Source organism: Scardinius erythrophthalmus (assembly GCF_964197995.2).
Source record: "Scardinius erythrophthalmus genome assembly, chromosome: 15".
NCBI classification, from domain to species: Eukaryota; Metazoa; Chordata; class Actinopteri; order Cypriniformes; family Leuciscidae; genus Scardinius; species Scardinius erythrophthalmus.
The window spans coordinates 21,346,252-21,363,774 of NC_138235.1; the positions used below are offsets into that span (position 1 = coordinate 21,346,252).

Sequence of the window (17,523 nt, forward strand, 5' to 3'; positions counted from 1 at the left end):
TGCTCTTTGAGGTGGTGACCATAGACCTGCATTATATGACTGACAGACAAGAACGGTTTGACCTAAAAATATCAAAATTGAAACTACTGCGGAAACAAAAACACCTACATCTTGGATGCCCTTGAGGTAAGCTAAAACATACCAAAATTTAATTTCAAAGTGAACTAGGCGATTTGTTCTAGGCATGTTTTTTTGTTATTCTGGTTGAAAGTCTCTTAATTGCAATCACTAAGTTAAGTGGTCTAAATGTATTTATATGTATATATCATCAGTGGAAGGCATAGGACCATAAAATGATCATCCAATCATTGCATTCGGACAGATTTTAACGCCGTCTCTTCTCATGACGCTTTGTAAACTCTGCTATACGTGTTCAAGAGGGCTTGGCTTTGGAGACACACTGAAGGAAAGGATCTCATGCTTTCAAAGCTAACTTGCTATTGCTAGCTGCTCCGTTAAATGATTGAAACAGTAGAGAGTAGTCTGTTGCTTCACTGGAAGAACATTATAAGGTCAAAAATGGTAAAAATGAAATGTGTACATGGATTAATTAAAGGGATAGTTCACCCAAAAATGAAAATTCTGTCATCATCATCTCAAGTTGTTCCAAACCTGTATGAATTACTTATTAATTAATTGCTGAACACAAAAGAAGATATTTTGAAGGATGTCGGTTACCAGACAGTTGGTGAGCCTCATTATGGAAGTCAATGGGGCCCACCTACCGTTTGGTTAAAAAAGAAAGCAATGTTATTTTTGTCTCTTGCCAATAGCAGTTGGCAGTAGCTCTGGTCCTCTTATTAACAGTGCAATTTGCTCATAGGTGAACTTTTGGACATGTTGTGCTTTGATGATTATTAAATTCCACTTTGCAGTTGTCCCCTCCAAATTGTATCAAACCAGAATCTGGTATTTGAACACAGACTTCTGTGCTGGCACTATTAGTTCAACCTGTCACACTAAAACCAATGACGGTATTTTAATGTCAAAATAGGTATTAACTTTGTTAAACGATTTTAACTGTGTTCAACCGGTTTAATATAAAAAGATAACAAAGGCAGCCGTAATTATATATTACGAGCACTGCTGTTTTACATAACAGAATTATGTGCAGTGATCATTGTTATTTGACTTTAAATGGGCTGTTTAGAAGTGAGTATAACATGTTAAGGAAATGTCCACTTCTCTGTCTGATTTCAGTGTGTGGACGGGGGCTCGGGGTCAGAGAGCTCCTCTCTGAAGAGGGTGGCTGTGGTGGAGGACTTCTATGACATCATCTATGCCATGCACGTGGAGATCAGCTCCGACCCAGCCAAAGCACCCAAACACGCTGGGCAGAAGAAAACATATAAAGCGGTGAGTAAAACGAGGAACTTCTCTGTCGTCGTCTCTGATCAGTCATGGAAGTATGTTTATGGCCTCGTGCAGGTTAGATTTAATACCCCGTGTGGCCCTTTTTGACCGCCTGTATCTGTCGGTCACTTAGATTGTCCCGTTCTCTGTCAGCTTGATTTATTTCCTCAGTGATTCTTATGAGCAGAAGCGAGTGGCTCGTGGTGTGTGCTGCACTCCTGCTGTGTGTGTTCCTGGTGTGATTCGTAGAGAATCACTGGTCTCTGTGAGTTTTGGGTGAATCAGTCAGAATACACATTACCTGATAAATGAAAGCTGGAGGGACTATGTGGGGACTTTCTTTTTTTTCTGCTCTTTTTCTCCTGCATTCCTCCCCCTGTTTTTCTGCATTCTCCTGCATGTTTTTTGCTTTACTTCTGTATTTATTTATTTTCTTATGTTCGGCATGTTTTGTTTTTTTGCATTGCTTTTTTCTGTTTCTTCTTTTTGCATTTCTTTCTTTCTTTCTTTCTGCATTTTTTGCATTTCTTTCTGTGTTTCTTTCAGCATTTCTGCGTTTCTTATTGCATTTCTTCATTATTTATTTTTTGCATTTCCTTTTGGATTTTTTAATGTCTTTATTTCTGCATTTCGGCGTTTACAGTTTTTTTCGTTCATTTTGTGTCTAGCATTCTCATTCTGCATGTTTTTGTATTTCTTTTTAAATTCTTTGTTCATTTATGCATTTCTGCCTCTGTCTTTTTATTGATCATTTCTGCATTTACTTTTCTATTTTCTTTCTTTCTGCATTTTTTTCTGCATTTCTTTTTTATTTCTGCATTTCTCTCCTTTTTGCATTTCTGTGTTTACTGTATTTCTACATATTTCTTTTTTTGTCTTGTATTCTCATTCTGCATTTTTTTATTATTGCATTTCCTTTTTCTTTCTTTATTTCTTTTTTGATTCTTCATGCATTTCCATCTTTCGTTTCTTTCTGGCCTTTTATTCATAATTTCTGCATTTTCTTTTCTATTTTTTCTTTCTTTCTGTATTTCTTTCGGCATTTATTTCTTTATTTCTGCATTTATTTCTGCATTTCCTATATTTCTTTCTGTATTTCTGAATTTCTTTTGATTTATTTCTGCATTTCTATCTTTTTTTGCATTTCCTTTTGCAGTTTAATTTTTTTCCTGCATTTTCACAATATTTCTACAAATTTTATATTTTTGTCTCATTTTTCATGTTTTTGCATTCTGTTTTAATTTTTTTAATTTATTATTTTGGCATTTACGTCTTTTCTTTCTGGCCTTTTATTCCTCATTTCTGCATTTTCTTTCTTTCTATTTATTTATTTATTTATCTTTCTGCATTTTTGTAAGCAGAGATAGGTTCGATTTATTTAGGTCTGTGGTGAACATCTTTAGAACTCTATCACACGTGCTGTCATGGAAACATGGGAAGTGAGAGTGACATGGGCTGCTCTCACCTGGTGTGGGGGTTATGCAGAGGTCCAGTGCTGCTACTGCCCTCTTTTGGACAGCTACAAAAGTGCATATTTACGCTCCGCGTGCATTTAGCTATCATTTACACACGTTATTCCAATAAATGCATAAATACGTTTGTTTTTGGTTGTGTAGCATTAATAATTTCTGTGATGTATGTTTTAGTCTTTGACTCACAGACACATATATTGTGTCCTCCACACTGTCCCTTGTTCCTCTCGTGCCTGACAGCTGTTGGGCTGTGAGGGGAGGGCAGGGCCACGAGCAGAGCTTTTCCCTGGGCATCAGGATTTCGGTCCCTGCTCTTCTTAGGATCTCCTGGAGGAATCGGGGTACTAGAAAAGAGAAAGCTCAGGGTTTTTTTTTTTTTTTTGGCTATTGCATCAGTGCTTTAGTGGGGCTTGTGTGTTTAGTTCAGCTTCTGTCTTCGTAATGCACACACATACATGTTATACCCTCCAGCTGTGGTTCCATGGCCACCCATGCTGGTTTGTTAGAGCCTCATGGGAGATTAGAGAGACACGAGGGACCTTCAATGTGGGGGTGTACTTTCTCTTTTTCTTTGTCCAGTTTAATGGCAGAAAGGTGGAGGAGGGAGAAACTAAACAGACATGAAAAAGAAGAGGGAAAATATAAAAGAAAGATACATATACAGTTTTGCGAAGCTTTGAGGTTTTTTTTCGAAGAGGATTCGTTGTGTTGATAGTTGTTAATGGTGTGTAACTTTCAAATGATGCATTGTTTTACACTAAATGACAATGTTTGGCTGTGAGAGAGTATATATGTGAAAGAATATAAAACAGAGCATCTTTCAATGTGTGCAAATACAGCGAGGTCCAAATGTCTGAGACCACTAGTGGAAATGCATTTTTTTTTTTTTTTTTTACTTGTATCAAAACAATTAATCAAAAATTGAGCAAATGTCTTTGTATTGAACAAGATGCATGAACTCTGTATGCATGCGTACAAGCTGATGATTATGTTCTCCAGCATGATTTAACATGATCCAAAAAAGTATCTTGAGCTTAATGGAAAAACCACTTACGGTCTGTACATAGTCACATGATCAGTGTCACTAATTTATTTAATTGTTTAGTGACCTCCATGAATTGCAAACTTCTAACATTTTATTTACATGTTTTAAGTTTTTTCAAAAACCTTACTTTTTTTTTTTTCAATTTACATTTTCAATGTTTCACAGATTTTCAATGTCTCAGACTTTTGGATCTCTCTGTACATATATGTGTGACAGAGAAATGTTTTGACAAGGACAATTATAAGCATTCTCACTAAAGTAAATGATGTCATCCTTCATATAGACATGGAAGCGTGAGGGAGAGGTGTTGTGAGTGTTTGTAAATGTAAAAATGTCTGTATAGTCTCTCAGAGACGTTAGTCCTCTTGATGACAGTCTCCTATAAGAAAATCTCTAAGCATTCACACCCTGTCTGCAAACTAGTCATCTCGTGTTTCCTGTCACTGACTCTCTACAGCTCTTTGCTAAGAGAAAATGGGAATAAATATTTTTTACTCTGCACCTCTCATAGATATTAGGTGTCTTAAATATGCATAATGTTGATAAGTACTGTATACGTAAACAAGTGACCAATTAAAATGTACGGTAAAATAACAAGTATGACACGTACATGTTTATGGTTAGTTCAATTTAACAACATAACATTACCATTAATGGTTTCACAAATAAGCTAAACTTTACAATCAGTGTCTTTTGGAAAAAAAAATCAAAAATAAAATACTGTACAAATAAAAGAAATCAGAAATTTTACATCTAAAGAATGGCACCTGTTATTACTTGTGCACATCCATTATAAAAAATCTCCAGAAAGGAAAATAAATAAATACATAAAAAGAAAAAAATCTATATTTTAACATTTCAAGAAATAGCAGCTGTACAGCAGATGATTGCTTGTGCATATCTCTTGTAAAACTCAAATGAAATCTCCAAAATAGTCCCACTGATTTATGGGTTTCATTTCTTTTCTTGTTTTGGTAACTGTAAACTGCATTTATTTTCATAATCATCCCTGTTCCATCTTTCTTATAAATTGTTGCTGTCTGATCTGAGAACATTTTACCATACATTAAGCTTTGGCACTACTCGAGTTTGAGTTTGTAGGATCAGTGAGTCTAAAAGATCCTGATGTGAAGTTTAAAATGGTTTGTTTGTGTGTCAGATAGCGGAGACGTATGCGTTTCTGCCCAGAGAGGCGGTGACCCGTTTCCTGATGAGCTGTGGAGAATGTCAGAAGAGGATGCACATCAGCCCCAGCGGAGCAGAGTTCAAAGGTATCACACACACACACACACACACACACACACACACACACACACACACACACACACACACACCAATCTAGATTTCTTTAGATTTACTATAGGTTTACACCTTTAGGTATTAACTCTATCAAGGGGGTTTGCGTACATCATCTTGACTCCAAAAGAGAGCTGAAAAGCTAGAATCCGTTCATTCCCATATATTTAAAACATATTAATATCCATAATGCTTCATTGGACAGCTCATTGTCTTTGTTAAGAAACCCCCTCTCTTCCCTTTTGTCCCCTGCCCACCATGTAACGAGCTCCCCCCGTCGTGCCAGCCTGAAGCTAATGAAACCCCCTCTGGCCACACCTCCTCCCCCTCGCACACACTCATCCCAACACCCTCTGATTAGACTGCAGTCACTGGAGTGTCCTGCTAGCCTCCCTACACATGGCAATTAGCCCAATTACGGGCCTTTTAACAAAGAAAATGCCTCTGAAACCAGATTATTTCTACAGAGAGTGAGAGGGATTGTGGGTGGAATCCAATGGGGGAGGGATTTGATTGGGAGATTTTCATTGGAATGGAGAATTGAATGAATAAAACTCTGTTATTTTGTCATTTTGGTCGAAGCTGCAATCCCAGTTAGGCCGAACCCAGCAGTGTGGGTTGCCAATCAGAAGAAATGGCTCCCTCAAATGTCCCGCTCGCTGAGATAAACAGAGGAAACACCTCCCAGGCCTGACCTGTCAGTGTTGTGTCAACGGTGCGGGCTTAGGTTGGGTGTTGCTCATAAAGAGAGCTGCTAATTGGCTTCTTGCCCATGGGGGTGCACAGACCTCCCCCCTCCCTCGCTCCAGCCGGCCGTACGAAAGTTCAGTGCTGAATTATTCAAAGTAATTAATTACTGTAAACTCGCTCTCTTTAATTGACACTCAGGCTGTGGTTGATATCGGCTCTTTTATCCACATATCTATTTCTGTCGTACAGCTTAATGTGCTATTTATGTATAGATGCTGAAGAAGTGATAGTAGTAGTACATACAATACTGACCATCATGGGGAAATCTCAGAGTCAGAATAAGATACACCGGTGTTTTGCCAGATGAGAAGTTTATTCTATGTATCATCTTTTTACTATTTTAATTCATTTTACTCTAATTAATTTAATAACTGTATCATTTATCTCTTTTAATTCCTTTTATTACTGTTTTAATGTCCCCTGCTTTTATTTTATGTGTGTGTGTATATATATGTATATATATATATATATATATATACACACAGAGATACGTGTGCGCTCACACACAGACATTTATAATATATTATGTAAACAACTTTTATTTTAGAAGCGATTAATCGTGATTCATCGATTTGACAGCATTATAAATTACATGTAAAGATGTACTTAAAGGGGGGGTGAAATGCTATTTCATGCATACTGAGTTTTTTACACTGTTAAAGAGTTGGATTCCCATGCTAAACATGGACAAAGTTTCAAAAATTAAATTGCACGTTTGAAGGAGTATTTCTGTACCAAAAATACTCCTTCCGGTTTGTCACAAGTTTCGGAAAGTTTTTTTCGAGTATGGGCCTGTGTGACGTCAGCTGGGGCGGAATCTGCTCCTCCAGCCGCTCGTTTTTTTCCGGAAAGACTCGGTACAGCCTATCTTTCTTTTATAAATATAATAAAACTAAAGACTTTTTGGAGATATGAAGGATGCAATACTACTCTATAGGTACTCAAGATTAACATGAGATTGACTGAAACTGAGTGTTTCACCCCCCCTTTAAGTGTGTTTTTGACCCTTAAGTTCAACTAATTGCATTTAATATAAATATAACATGGTAATAAGTGTCTGTTTGCACTCAAGTATATTATTTCCATAGTAAGTACTCTTTTTTTAAAAGTATGCTTAAAGCTACAATATGTAATTTTGCTATATGCAAAATATACAATATGCTAACCTCTTTCAAAAACAAAGGCGTATGTTGATGACGCATAAGCGGAATTATGGAACTTGTCGTCATGCCGAAGGATCTAATAATGTTTAGAATTGAGTGAATACATTGATGTTTTTAACATGACTGTGGTAAGAAGCAGGTCGCGATTGCTAATGAGAGACAGATATCTGCGCCACACGCGAGTCCCGCGGATATGAAGGAATAAGGACATTTCATTCTACAGAACTAACTTACCTGCAAGTGCTCAATAATACTCACACAGGTCAGTTTATTAGACGAATGAAACTTGTGAGGTAGCCTAACGCAGCGCTGTTTCAATTGGTCTACACTATCACACTAAACTGCATTTGAGTGTGTTGAAAGTTAGAATATTATTCTATGTGTTAGTTTATCTGTATGAAACTAGCAGTATAAGCTAGATCAACATTAGAATAACATACTGATCATATTCTAACATTTCATCATGTTGAGCTATATAACATTGATTAGTTTTATGTACATCTCTGTCAAGTTGAAGTTTGTCACAGATGTGGAGCTCTCAGCATCTCGAAAACACCACGCTGATGTTGATCCTCGTTTTAGTTCTCCTTTTGTCCCAAAGTCTGCTTGCCATGGTCCATAATGTTTGAACGAAACAACAACAGCGTGAGCGTAAAACTAGACATAACGCAGTTGTCCACGTCTGTCGCCATGGTTACTATGGCAGTACGAGCGGAAACCAGGGATAACGCGGATCATTGCGGTCATTGACAGGCGACAAGTGTACAGGGACGAGCCATTATTTAAAATTGGAATTTCTCTGAAATTAAAAATCTTTGGGAACTTTTGGGATATTGTAAGTACACAACTGCAGGAAATATATCACACTGTGCAAGTGAATTTTGGATATTTTATTACAAAAATCGTACATATTGTAGCTTTAACTGAACTTCTTTTTCACAAGGGATGACGCTAACCTGTGGCATGACCTTCAGCAATTTTACGCTAGCATGTTTGTCTTCATTATTTTCTTTTTTGTTGCATTTCTTTGCATTTTTTGACAGATTAGTGACCAAACAACAATTATAGCTTTTAACATAAGTTTTTGCAGTTCCAGCCTAGGTGAAAAAATCATTGGACTACTTCATCAGGGAGACTTTTTAGCAGCCTGACAAAACTAGAAGCCTGCAAATCACTTTTGTCTTTAAAAGTGTCTTTAGAAGTGCCTTTTAACCATTATTATGTTGGTTTTAGTGATGATCTAGTTCCTGCAGGGATTTTTGTTGTTGTTTGTTGTGGTAAATCCATATGAAATGAGAAAATGAGGTTGATCAATACACAGCAAACAGCTCATCCATTACTGATAGCCTGTGTGTGTATGTGTGCGTGAGATTATCAGCAGGTAATGGGTTGCTTCATGGCTCTTTTAACTCAAAGCTGATAAAATCAATAATAAGAAGGATGTCACATGACTAAAAAAAGCCTCCATATTTACCAAATCTAAACGAAATTGTTGAGAATTCCTTGCTATGTGTTTTTGACCTTCTTCAGAACACTTAGGGAGACCATAAGTGCACTTCTTTGTGTGAGTGCACTTACAATTAAGTGTATATGTGTGCATTAATAACAAACACACACACAGAGAGAGATGAATTAAAAAAACAAATCAGTCATTATCGTCACCATCAGAAGCATTATCATGATTTTTTCAAACATTCACAATGACTTTTTCTCACAGTAGCTTTGGATGGGGAAAAAAACAGCTGTTGGGGGAGAGTGGGTTTAAATTTCTATACATTTGCTCAATGCATATTAATGTAATTTGCATATGCATTTCTTGTAATTAGGCCTTTGTTTAGCATTGTTAATCTAGCGGAGGCAGAAGTGTGCCTGCAGAAAACACTGGGGCAGATACTGCCCTCTAGTGACAGCTTAGAGAAATAACACTCTTTATGTGATTCTCAGGTATAACAACAGAATTATTGACTTTTCCTGTCACGATAAATATGCATGGCCTCACTGTTGTAAATCTCTCATGCTTTCTCAGAGAACAACCAACCGACCTCTCTGGCGGCCGACCTCATAGACTACAATATGCCCCTCACGACAACCTACCTGAAACAGAAGAAACTGCAGTGCATGAACAACAACGAGCAGGTAAAGCAGTCTTCTCTAGTATTCAGCGTTCACTGACCGACAGACATCCACATCTAGTTTCAGTCCATCCAGATGGTGCAGTAATCATTGTGGGTGTTGTGCATTACTGACAGGTATTTCAGGCACTTTCAGCATTTACTCCAGGTAATATGCAGTAACATGGACTCTGTCATATCGGTCACCCGTGGGTGGATGTGAATTAGTTTGGTATAGTATTTAGAAGGAATGGCAGTTAGTTCTGTTGTAATTAACAAGTTTTCTGAACAGCTTGCTAATTAGCTGAGGTGTGAGAAAACCGGTGAAATGCCAATCTAACAAAGAAACGCAAGCCATACTTAACAGTCATGCACACCTCAGTTTGTGTACATACACACACATTCACAATTTTTCATTTATTAAATTTGATCTTATTTTAATTTTACACTAAAAATATTGTGGAAAAAGATTATTTTAGATTTTTAAAATGTTCTGCACACTAAGAAAGAAAAAATAAAAACAGTTATTTTAAGAACTGATCACTGAAAGGCTCTTTGGGGAACCAAAAATGGTTCTTCTATGGCATCATTGTGAAAACCCCTGTTTTGAAACCTTTATTTTTAAGAGTGTATTTCAATTGGATGTTCATTTAATGTTACAAATCAGGGTTTTAAACGACATTTGGGCATTTTTAGACCAAATATTGATAACAGGGTTGCAAAATAACAATGCTGGTTTACTAACTTCACTTGGCATTGCGGTTCCTACAATTAGTCATGGCACATGACATAACCAGGCAACACTATAACCACTACTGTCTGAACCAGCATTAATACTGGTCTAAGCTAGTCTTTTTGATTTCACTACTGCTTCTATTTTCCTGTTATCATGAAGCCAGTGCCAAGACAAGATGTGCCACAGACATTTCCTTTTATTTTACAATCTACCTGTGCACTGCAGTTGTTTGCTTTCAATTTACTGTGACATTCTTCCACGAGTCTCTTATATAAAACCACAATGCCACACAATGCTTAGGATCTATGTTTTGAATACACACCTTTTGTGTGAGAGGGTTTGCTTTTTCAAAAATTACAGGGAGCAGACAGGAAGTGTGTGTGAGAGAGAGAGAGAGAGAGAGAGAGAGAGAGAGAGAGAGAGAGAGAGAGAGAGAGAGAGAGAGAGAGAGAGAGAGAGAGAGAGAGAGAGAGAGAGAGAGAGAGAGAGAGAGAGAGAGAGAGAGAGAGAGAGAGAGAGAGAGAGAGAGAGAGAGAGAGAGAGAGAGAGGTCCTATTGCAGTTTTGGTCTCCGAAGGGTGGGGCATGACAAGAGAAGCTGGCAGTTGAAAGCGCAAGAAGCTCTATAAAATAGGGTACAGCTCTTTATCCCATTACCTTTTTTTGTGATAACTATTAGATATGTTAGATAAGCTATTATATTAATTATCATTAACATCGCATGAAAACTAGTTAGTTTTATACAACTATGTCATTTTGTTCTGCTAATTTGATTTTGATTATATATATATAATTATTATTATTTTTTTCATGGGAAATATACAGTTACTTTATAAATGGCTACATGGGACATAACTACAATAACAACAAAACCACATTTGGTCCCAAACTAACAAGCCTCTACCAAGTGGCAGCTTAATTTAGGCTACATACCTGATTTTTAGGTTGCAAAAATCAAAAACTTGAAAGTTTGATGTTGGTAAGATTATTTAATGCTTTTGAAAGTCTTTAAAGCTCATCAAGGCTGCATCTTTTTGATCTAAAATATTTTGATTTTGATTATTACATTAAATACAGTATTATTGTGAAATATTATTACAATTTAAAAGAACTGTTTTCCATCTGAATATATTGTAATATGTAATTTATTCCTGTGATGCAAAGCAGAATTTTTAGCGTCATTACTCCAGTTTTCAGTGTCACATGATCCTTCAGAAATCATTCTGATGATTTGCTGCTCAGGAAACATTTCTTATTATTAAACAGTTGTGCTGCTTTATTTTTATTTTTATTTTTATTTTTTATATTGATGAATAGAAAGCCCAAAGGAACAGCATTTATTTGAAATAAAAATCTATTGTAACATTTTAAATATTTACTGTCTCTTTTGATCAGTTTAGTGCATCTTTGCTGCATAAACATTAATTTCTTTAAAAAAAAATCCAACTGACCTCAAATTTTTTGAACAGTAGTGTAAAATTAAACCGTTTATATAATATAATTTGACCTCCTAAAGCTAGTGATGATCATTTTAGGGTTAAGCTCCTCCTTTCATTGTTAAATGTCCTATTTTGTACCCTATTTGCAGAAAGTGCCAAGAGGCAGATGGAGAAAGGCAGAGTAAGAGACAGAGACTAAGTGCTGAGATATAGAAATGGCAAAAGAATAGAGAGAGAAACTCAGAGAGTCACACAAATAAGCGGAATAATTAACAAAGAGGCTTGGATGAGTAGGAGCGAGAGCAGAGGATGTGGCGAGGAGGCTGGTCGGCCCTGCAGGACGTGTGTGTCCAGCTCAATTCAATAAAGAAGGAAATTAGCAGCATCCTTCCTGCAGGCTGCAGACTCCCGGCTCTCAGAGGGGGATGGAGGAGATTAAGGAGAGGGGGAATGTTCATTATCGGTTATGGCTTTTTTTTTTTACCCACTTGCTGTATCTCCTCTTCAGGAAACTAATTTCGTTCTCTCTCCTCCTTTAGCTCTCTCTCTTTCTCCCTCCCTCTTTCTCTCTCTCTCTCTGGGGAAAGGTGTGAGATTCTCAAATATTCTTGCAAATGATATAGGCCTACTGTAGTCACAGAAAACATGATTGATTTTGTTCCATATACATTCTTACTTTTTCATGCATTAAATGGATAACCGTTGTTTCTTTTATGTGATAGTCAGTCAACTTTTCTGAAAAATAGCTGCTGTATTCGGGAGTGTTAAATGTATTTCGTCCATTGTCACACTGAACAATTAGTAGTGTCAATACTAAATTTAAAATGGAAGAGGTGGCAAGTCTAGCAGTGTAAGTGAATGTGAATGTATAATTTGTTCTTCTAAAAGCTGTATTGTGCTTTTTTGTCTGTAGGTGGCAGATTTACCAAGCAATTCATTCTGCTAACTAACAATCCATACTAGCTGAACAAAGTTGCTGTGTAATCTTTTGCTGGTTTATTTCAGATACACTACAAGAGTCAAATTTAAAAGACTCAAGAACATTTGAGTTACCATGGCAGTTTATTTTATTTTTTTATTTATTTAGTCATGTATTGCCTCTGTTTTGGCAGTGGGTTGATATGCTTTCTTATAAGTTAACCTGTTCCTTGTTTTACCCCTCATTATCTTATGTTTTTTTTAATAGTCCCCTATTTGGTTCAGTTCTTTGTCTGTTCTCGTGTGTGATGAGGTTTTCTGTCCTACGGCGTATTCTCGGTGTTCCTGAGTGTTTTGCTTTCTTTTAAAGAGATAGAAATCATTGAAATCATTGAAAGTTCTGTCATCATTTACTCACCCTCATATTGTTCTAAACCCGTGAGACTTTCATTCATCTTCGAAACCCAGATGAAAAAATTTTCATTTAAATCTGAGATATTAAAGAGACACGATCGCTTTATATGATGAACAGATTGATGTGCAAGAACCGTGTAAAATCAGCACGTTTGAGCTTCAGCAAGAACCAATGATGTTCATTCTCGTGTTACGCAGCACGTTTGAGCTTCAGCAATAACCAGAGCCATAGAGAGAAAGAGTTGCGACACTCTTTGATGTCGCCGCTATGGCTGTCACGTGGTTCATGTAAGCCCCAATAGTTCCAAAACATACGCTGGCTGTCATGCTCTTCTATGGGACAGACAGCAGCGATTGCATTATTGAACGGTAAATATAAAATAAAACACACCCCAAGTACTTTTTCAGCTGTTATTGCATTATTGCATTTTGTTAATGTCAGTTTTGCATTTGGAGATAAGTTTTAGGCTATATTTTTGGAGGGAAAAGCTTAGTGTTCATGTTCGCATGGGTAGTAGCACTGGCTTTAGCGGCTCTAACTTAACTTTTCCATATCATTCATCTGATATTTTAGCACAACTGGGCTGTATTAGGCTATTGATTCCCGTGATTTTGCTTATAAATTTTGATTCAGCCATTAGCCTACCTTCGTGATCACGCAAAGAGGTCTGCCGTGGCGGTCCGTTCAGAGTTCGCTTAAATATTATTTATTAAACAATGACAGACAACAAAAATGTGTGCTTGTGTGAGTGTGTGTGAACAAGAAAAACAAAAACCAGGGGCAGGTGATCCATGAAACAGACAGGACTGGTGATCCCATAACAATCCTAGAGGTCCAGCATTGTTCTCACAAGCCGCTTCACTCAAGACAATAAAACATAATGAAACGTTAGTATATCCCAAAAAATTAAATTAAATAAAAGTTGCTATAAAGGTGGTAGCGATTCATTACCGAACTCTACTGTCACAGCTGACGAAGTCGCACTAGCTAGCAGGCAGTGCTTGAAAATTGGTTGAAACAACCAACATAAAATATAAATAATTACGCTGTGCATATACAAATGAAGACCAGTATAAGCATCGCAAAGGGCCTCTGATACAACATAGACAGTTGACAAATCAAAAGAGGTCGATATTTCAGCAACTTAACTCTAGAACAACTCGACGCGCAGCAATGTAAGTGAATGGTGTCCAACGCCAAAATGACAGTGTTTGGAACTATTCCGATCTTCAAATCCCGGAAGTAGGCGGTTAAAAGTGCCGCCATTATTTACAACGGAGGTCTATGGGAGTGTCGCAACTCTTTCTCTCTATGGCTCTGGCAATAACCAATGAGGTTCATTCTCGTGTTACGCAGCACGTTTGAGCTTCAGTAATAGATTTGTTCTCAAACATCAAGCAAATACGGTTGAGTGTCTGTTTGTTCATTGATCAAGCTTTATATGTGAATAAAAGCCTGAATTAAATTTGTTCATCATATAAAGTGATTGTGTCTCTTCAGAAAATTTGTACTAAACCACTTGATACACATGGATTAATTTTACGATCTCTTTATGAACTTTTTGAAGCGTCAAAGTGGTAGTTGCATGGACTTTCAAATGGAAGGACAGAAATCTCTCCGATTTCATTTAAAATATTTTCATGTGTTTCAAAGATTAACGAAAGTCTTATGGGTTTGGAACAACATGACGGTGAGTAATTGATGACAATTATTATTATTATTATTTTTATTTTTTTTTACATTTTGGGTAAACTAACCCTTTAATAAAATACTACTTGTGATTGGATTCTCTTTTCTTCCTGTGTGAACCAAGCTGTGACACACACATTGTAAACTGTCTTAAAAGACAATGACTCACATTGTCTTCTTGCATTGCTATTGTAAATCTTTTTCCTAATGTCAATCTAAATAATGCAAAATAATAGTTTGCATTATGAGCAAGAGTTGTATTGCCTGATTCCTTTGAATGTATGTGCTTCTCTTGAGGGCTCCATTAGTGACTCTTACATCAAAGGGTGTGTGTATGTTCATGCACTTAGATGTTCACTGGGTAATTGAGACAGTAGTTTACCGTACTGATGTAGGAAAAGAAAAAAACTTGTCAGTTTTCATCGTTTGTTCTTATTTCAACCATACAGTCTTCAATATGCTGAGACAGTGTGGAATGGATGGATCTACAGTTATTGTGGTCTTTCTTTAGCAAACACCAAAACGGATTATGTTTATATGAAAATGGATTTCTAGCACAATTGTCGCTTTTACAGTAGAGGAAGATGGAGGCAGAAATAAAAGACTGGAGGGCAGGGAATGAGAATTGCTCTAAAGTGGTTTTGGTGATTCTGTACCTCACTGTACTTCTAGCGGGGGCGTGACGTCAGCGCGCGGCCACGCCTCCATCTTCGGGGCTGGTTGCTGGAGAGAGAGAGTCGCTCGGAAGGCTCTCGCGACCGCAGCAATATTGTTGCAATATTAAACGGATAGAGAGTGGAGAGGAGAGGGGCTCTGCAACGAGAGGGGATCTGAGAAGAATATTAAAAACAAATTGCGTCCACCAGTGAAGGTAAGGATTAAATTAGGCTGACATGACTTCATTATCTTAAATAGCAGGTTATTATAGCTTTCCCCTCCAGCAGAACACGGTGTTTTGTTGACTAGAGCTGCAAAGAGCATATGGGAAGGTCGTTATGTTTATTTATTTGTTCTAATTGAGGTTTTAATACTGAGTTATGACATTTGTACATTTTAAGTTGAACAGTTAAAACGACATAACCGTTGTTTACCATGGCGTTTAACCTGTACAAACACGCGAAGCGTTTGCCGGTCAAGTTGAACAGTATTGATGACGAATGAAGACGGTTATTTTAACATGTTTATTAGTGCGTCGCAATCGCGATACCTTGGCAACAGGATAGCGTCCATGGTTGCTTTAGAATGTTTATCATCAGTCAGCATTTCTGTCTGGAGTATTAGTTGTGACTGTCATATGTTGTTAAATATGCGCTTTCTGCACGCGTGATGGATTATTGATAATGCATGCATGGATGCTGACAGCAGTGTGTTTTTACTTTTTTGTAAAGTTTGTTTGTTCAATTTATTTAGCACAATGAGTATAAATACAACCTGGGAGAAATATGTGCTGGACTGTCAGTTGGGTCTATTTGAGGTCTTGTTCAAAACATGTACTGCATAGGATCTGTATAGAGTAAAATATGAAATTTACTTACAAATAACATCTGAACTAAACGATAGAAATGCGTGAGACAGAAAGGTTGAGGTTTGGAGTCCTGACTGTTTGAAATTGTTTATGGATCATGACATTAGTCTAGCTATATGAAAATATGAATCGAGTTTAAAATAGGATTATACAGTGTATAGTACGACAGTGGTGGATGATGGAAGGGCATCAGAGTCTCTATGCATGTTTTATTAATGGATTTGGCAAGTTAACTCAGCTTGCATTTGGCGGGTTGCATGATTAAGGTAAATTAATGTTGCATATAGTCAAGATATTAAAGTTTTTTCCCAGAAAAGACTTTCCCAGATAACATTGCCGCAAGTGAGATATGGATGGATATATTTTTAACATGAATGACGATAAACATACACTAATATGGTAGCTTTATAAACTTTATTAGCAGGATATAATTCAATGATTTAAACTATTCTTATTTAAAATATCCAGCATGTGCCTTGAAGCGTTTTGTTGTGGGTTTTTATCAGGATCTGGCAAAGCTGGTTCTGCAGGCTTACATGCATGAAGGCCTGAAACCAGAGAACAGCTTACTAACTTACCTAAATATCTAAAAGTGCTTTTTTAATCATTAAGATTAATGCGTTTCAGAGATTCCTGCCTTTCCTTTTGTAGTGCCGATGTTTTTGTGTCCCTTTTGGGTTTGTACAGCCACTTGGTCTTGCACCACTGCAAATGGCACTTGCCATAGCTTCAAGTCATCATTAAAATCAAAGTAATGCTTATTTCTTGCTCCACCTCAGCTGTAATTTTGTGTGAATTATGTTTTGTGCAATTAATAGACAGCTCAGCCATTATTCCGGTGTCGTTTCTGTCTTTTCTGCTCTTCTGTGCCTTTGGCAGGTGGTTTTATAGACTGATGTGGGCGTCTAAGAACCAAAGAAATGTGCAACTGAGTCAAATGCCAAAATTCACTTATCCCTCTATCTTTTAACCTTTTACAATCCTTACCCTGTTACTCTTTTCATTTTCAGCATGACACCCTACCCCATATTTTTTTATATACTGTGTTGCACATTTACTGGGGCTATTTAAACATCCCTTTCTGATTACGTATGGCCATGCAAATTAAAAGCAGAGAGGGTTGACAAAGGGTTAAAGGCTTTAAAACCGCCTTTATCATCCTCTGCCTTCTGCCAGAGCTTCACAAGGATAAAGCCTACCAAAATAAAATCACTTTTTTTGACCCCTCACGTCAGCCTGTCCAGCAGAAGTGAAGCTCCATGAGCCGTAATCCTTCCCTAAAGCCAAGCTGTTCGGCAGTGAGGATCACCCTCGCTCCTCTCCCTCCTCCTCCTCCCCCTTGCGCACTAGCCATCTAAATAGTCAAACTCATCCCTTTTTTTTTTTTTCGCTCCTTGTTTCTCTCCCCCTCTGTCCTTTCTCAGCTCTGGTTGTCTGAATCTATTGTTCTTTGTTTTGTCCCTGTGGTATTCCGATGACTGTCTCTTTGCTCCTTCGTTCTCTGAGAGGGTCTGTACCATCCTCTGCTCTTCTCCAGTCATTACAAGACGAATCGAAATTCCCATCTGGAGCCCCGAGATGCGCCTCTTTCTCAGCACCACTGTCTCAGTGT

The 17,523-nt window shown here is 37.4% G+C and overlaps 1 protein-coding gene across 4 annotated transcripts in view; it reads left to right on the top strand.

The window, feature by feature from the left end:
• The window catches only part of LOC308703783 (nucleolar protein 4-like), a 73,469-nt gene that overhangs the window by 17,355 nt on the left and 38,591 nt on the right, over nt 1–17,523 (top strand). For all 4 annotated transcript variants that reach the window (XM_081387693.1, XM_081387692.1, XM_081387695.1 and 1 more), the window contains 3 exons: nt 1,201–1,356; nt 5,030–5,141; nt 9,106–9,215. In XM_081387693.1, coding sequence (XP_081243819.1) covers nt 1,201–1,356; nt 5,030–5,141; nt 9,106–9,215 — 378 coding nt within the window. The remainder of the gene's footprint in view (nt 1–1,200; nt 1,357–5,029; nt 5,142–9,105; nt 9,216–17,523) is intronic.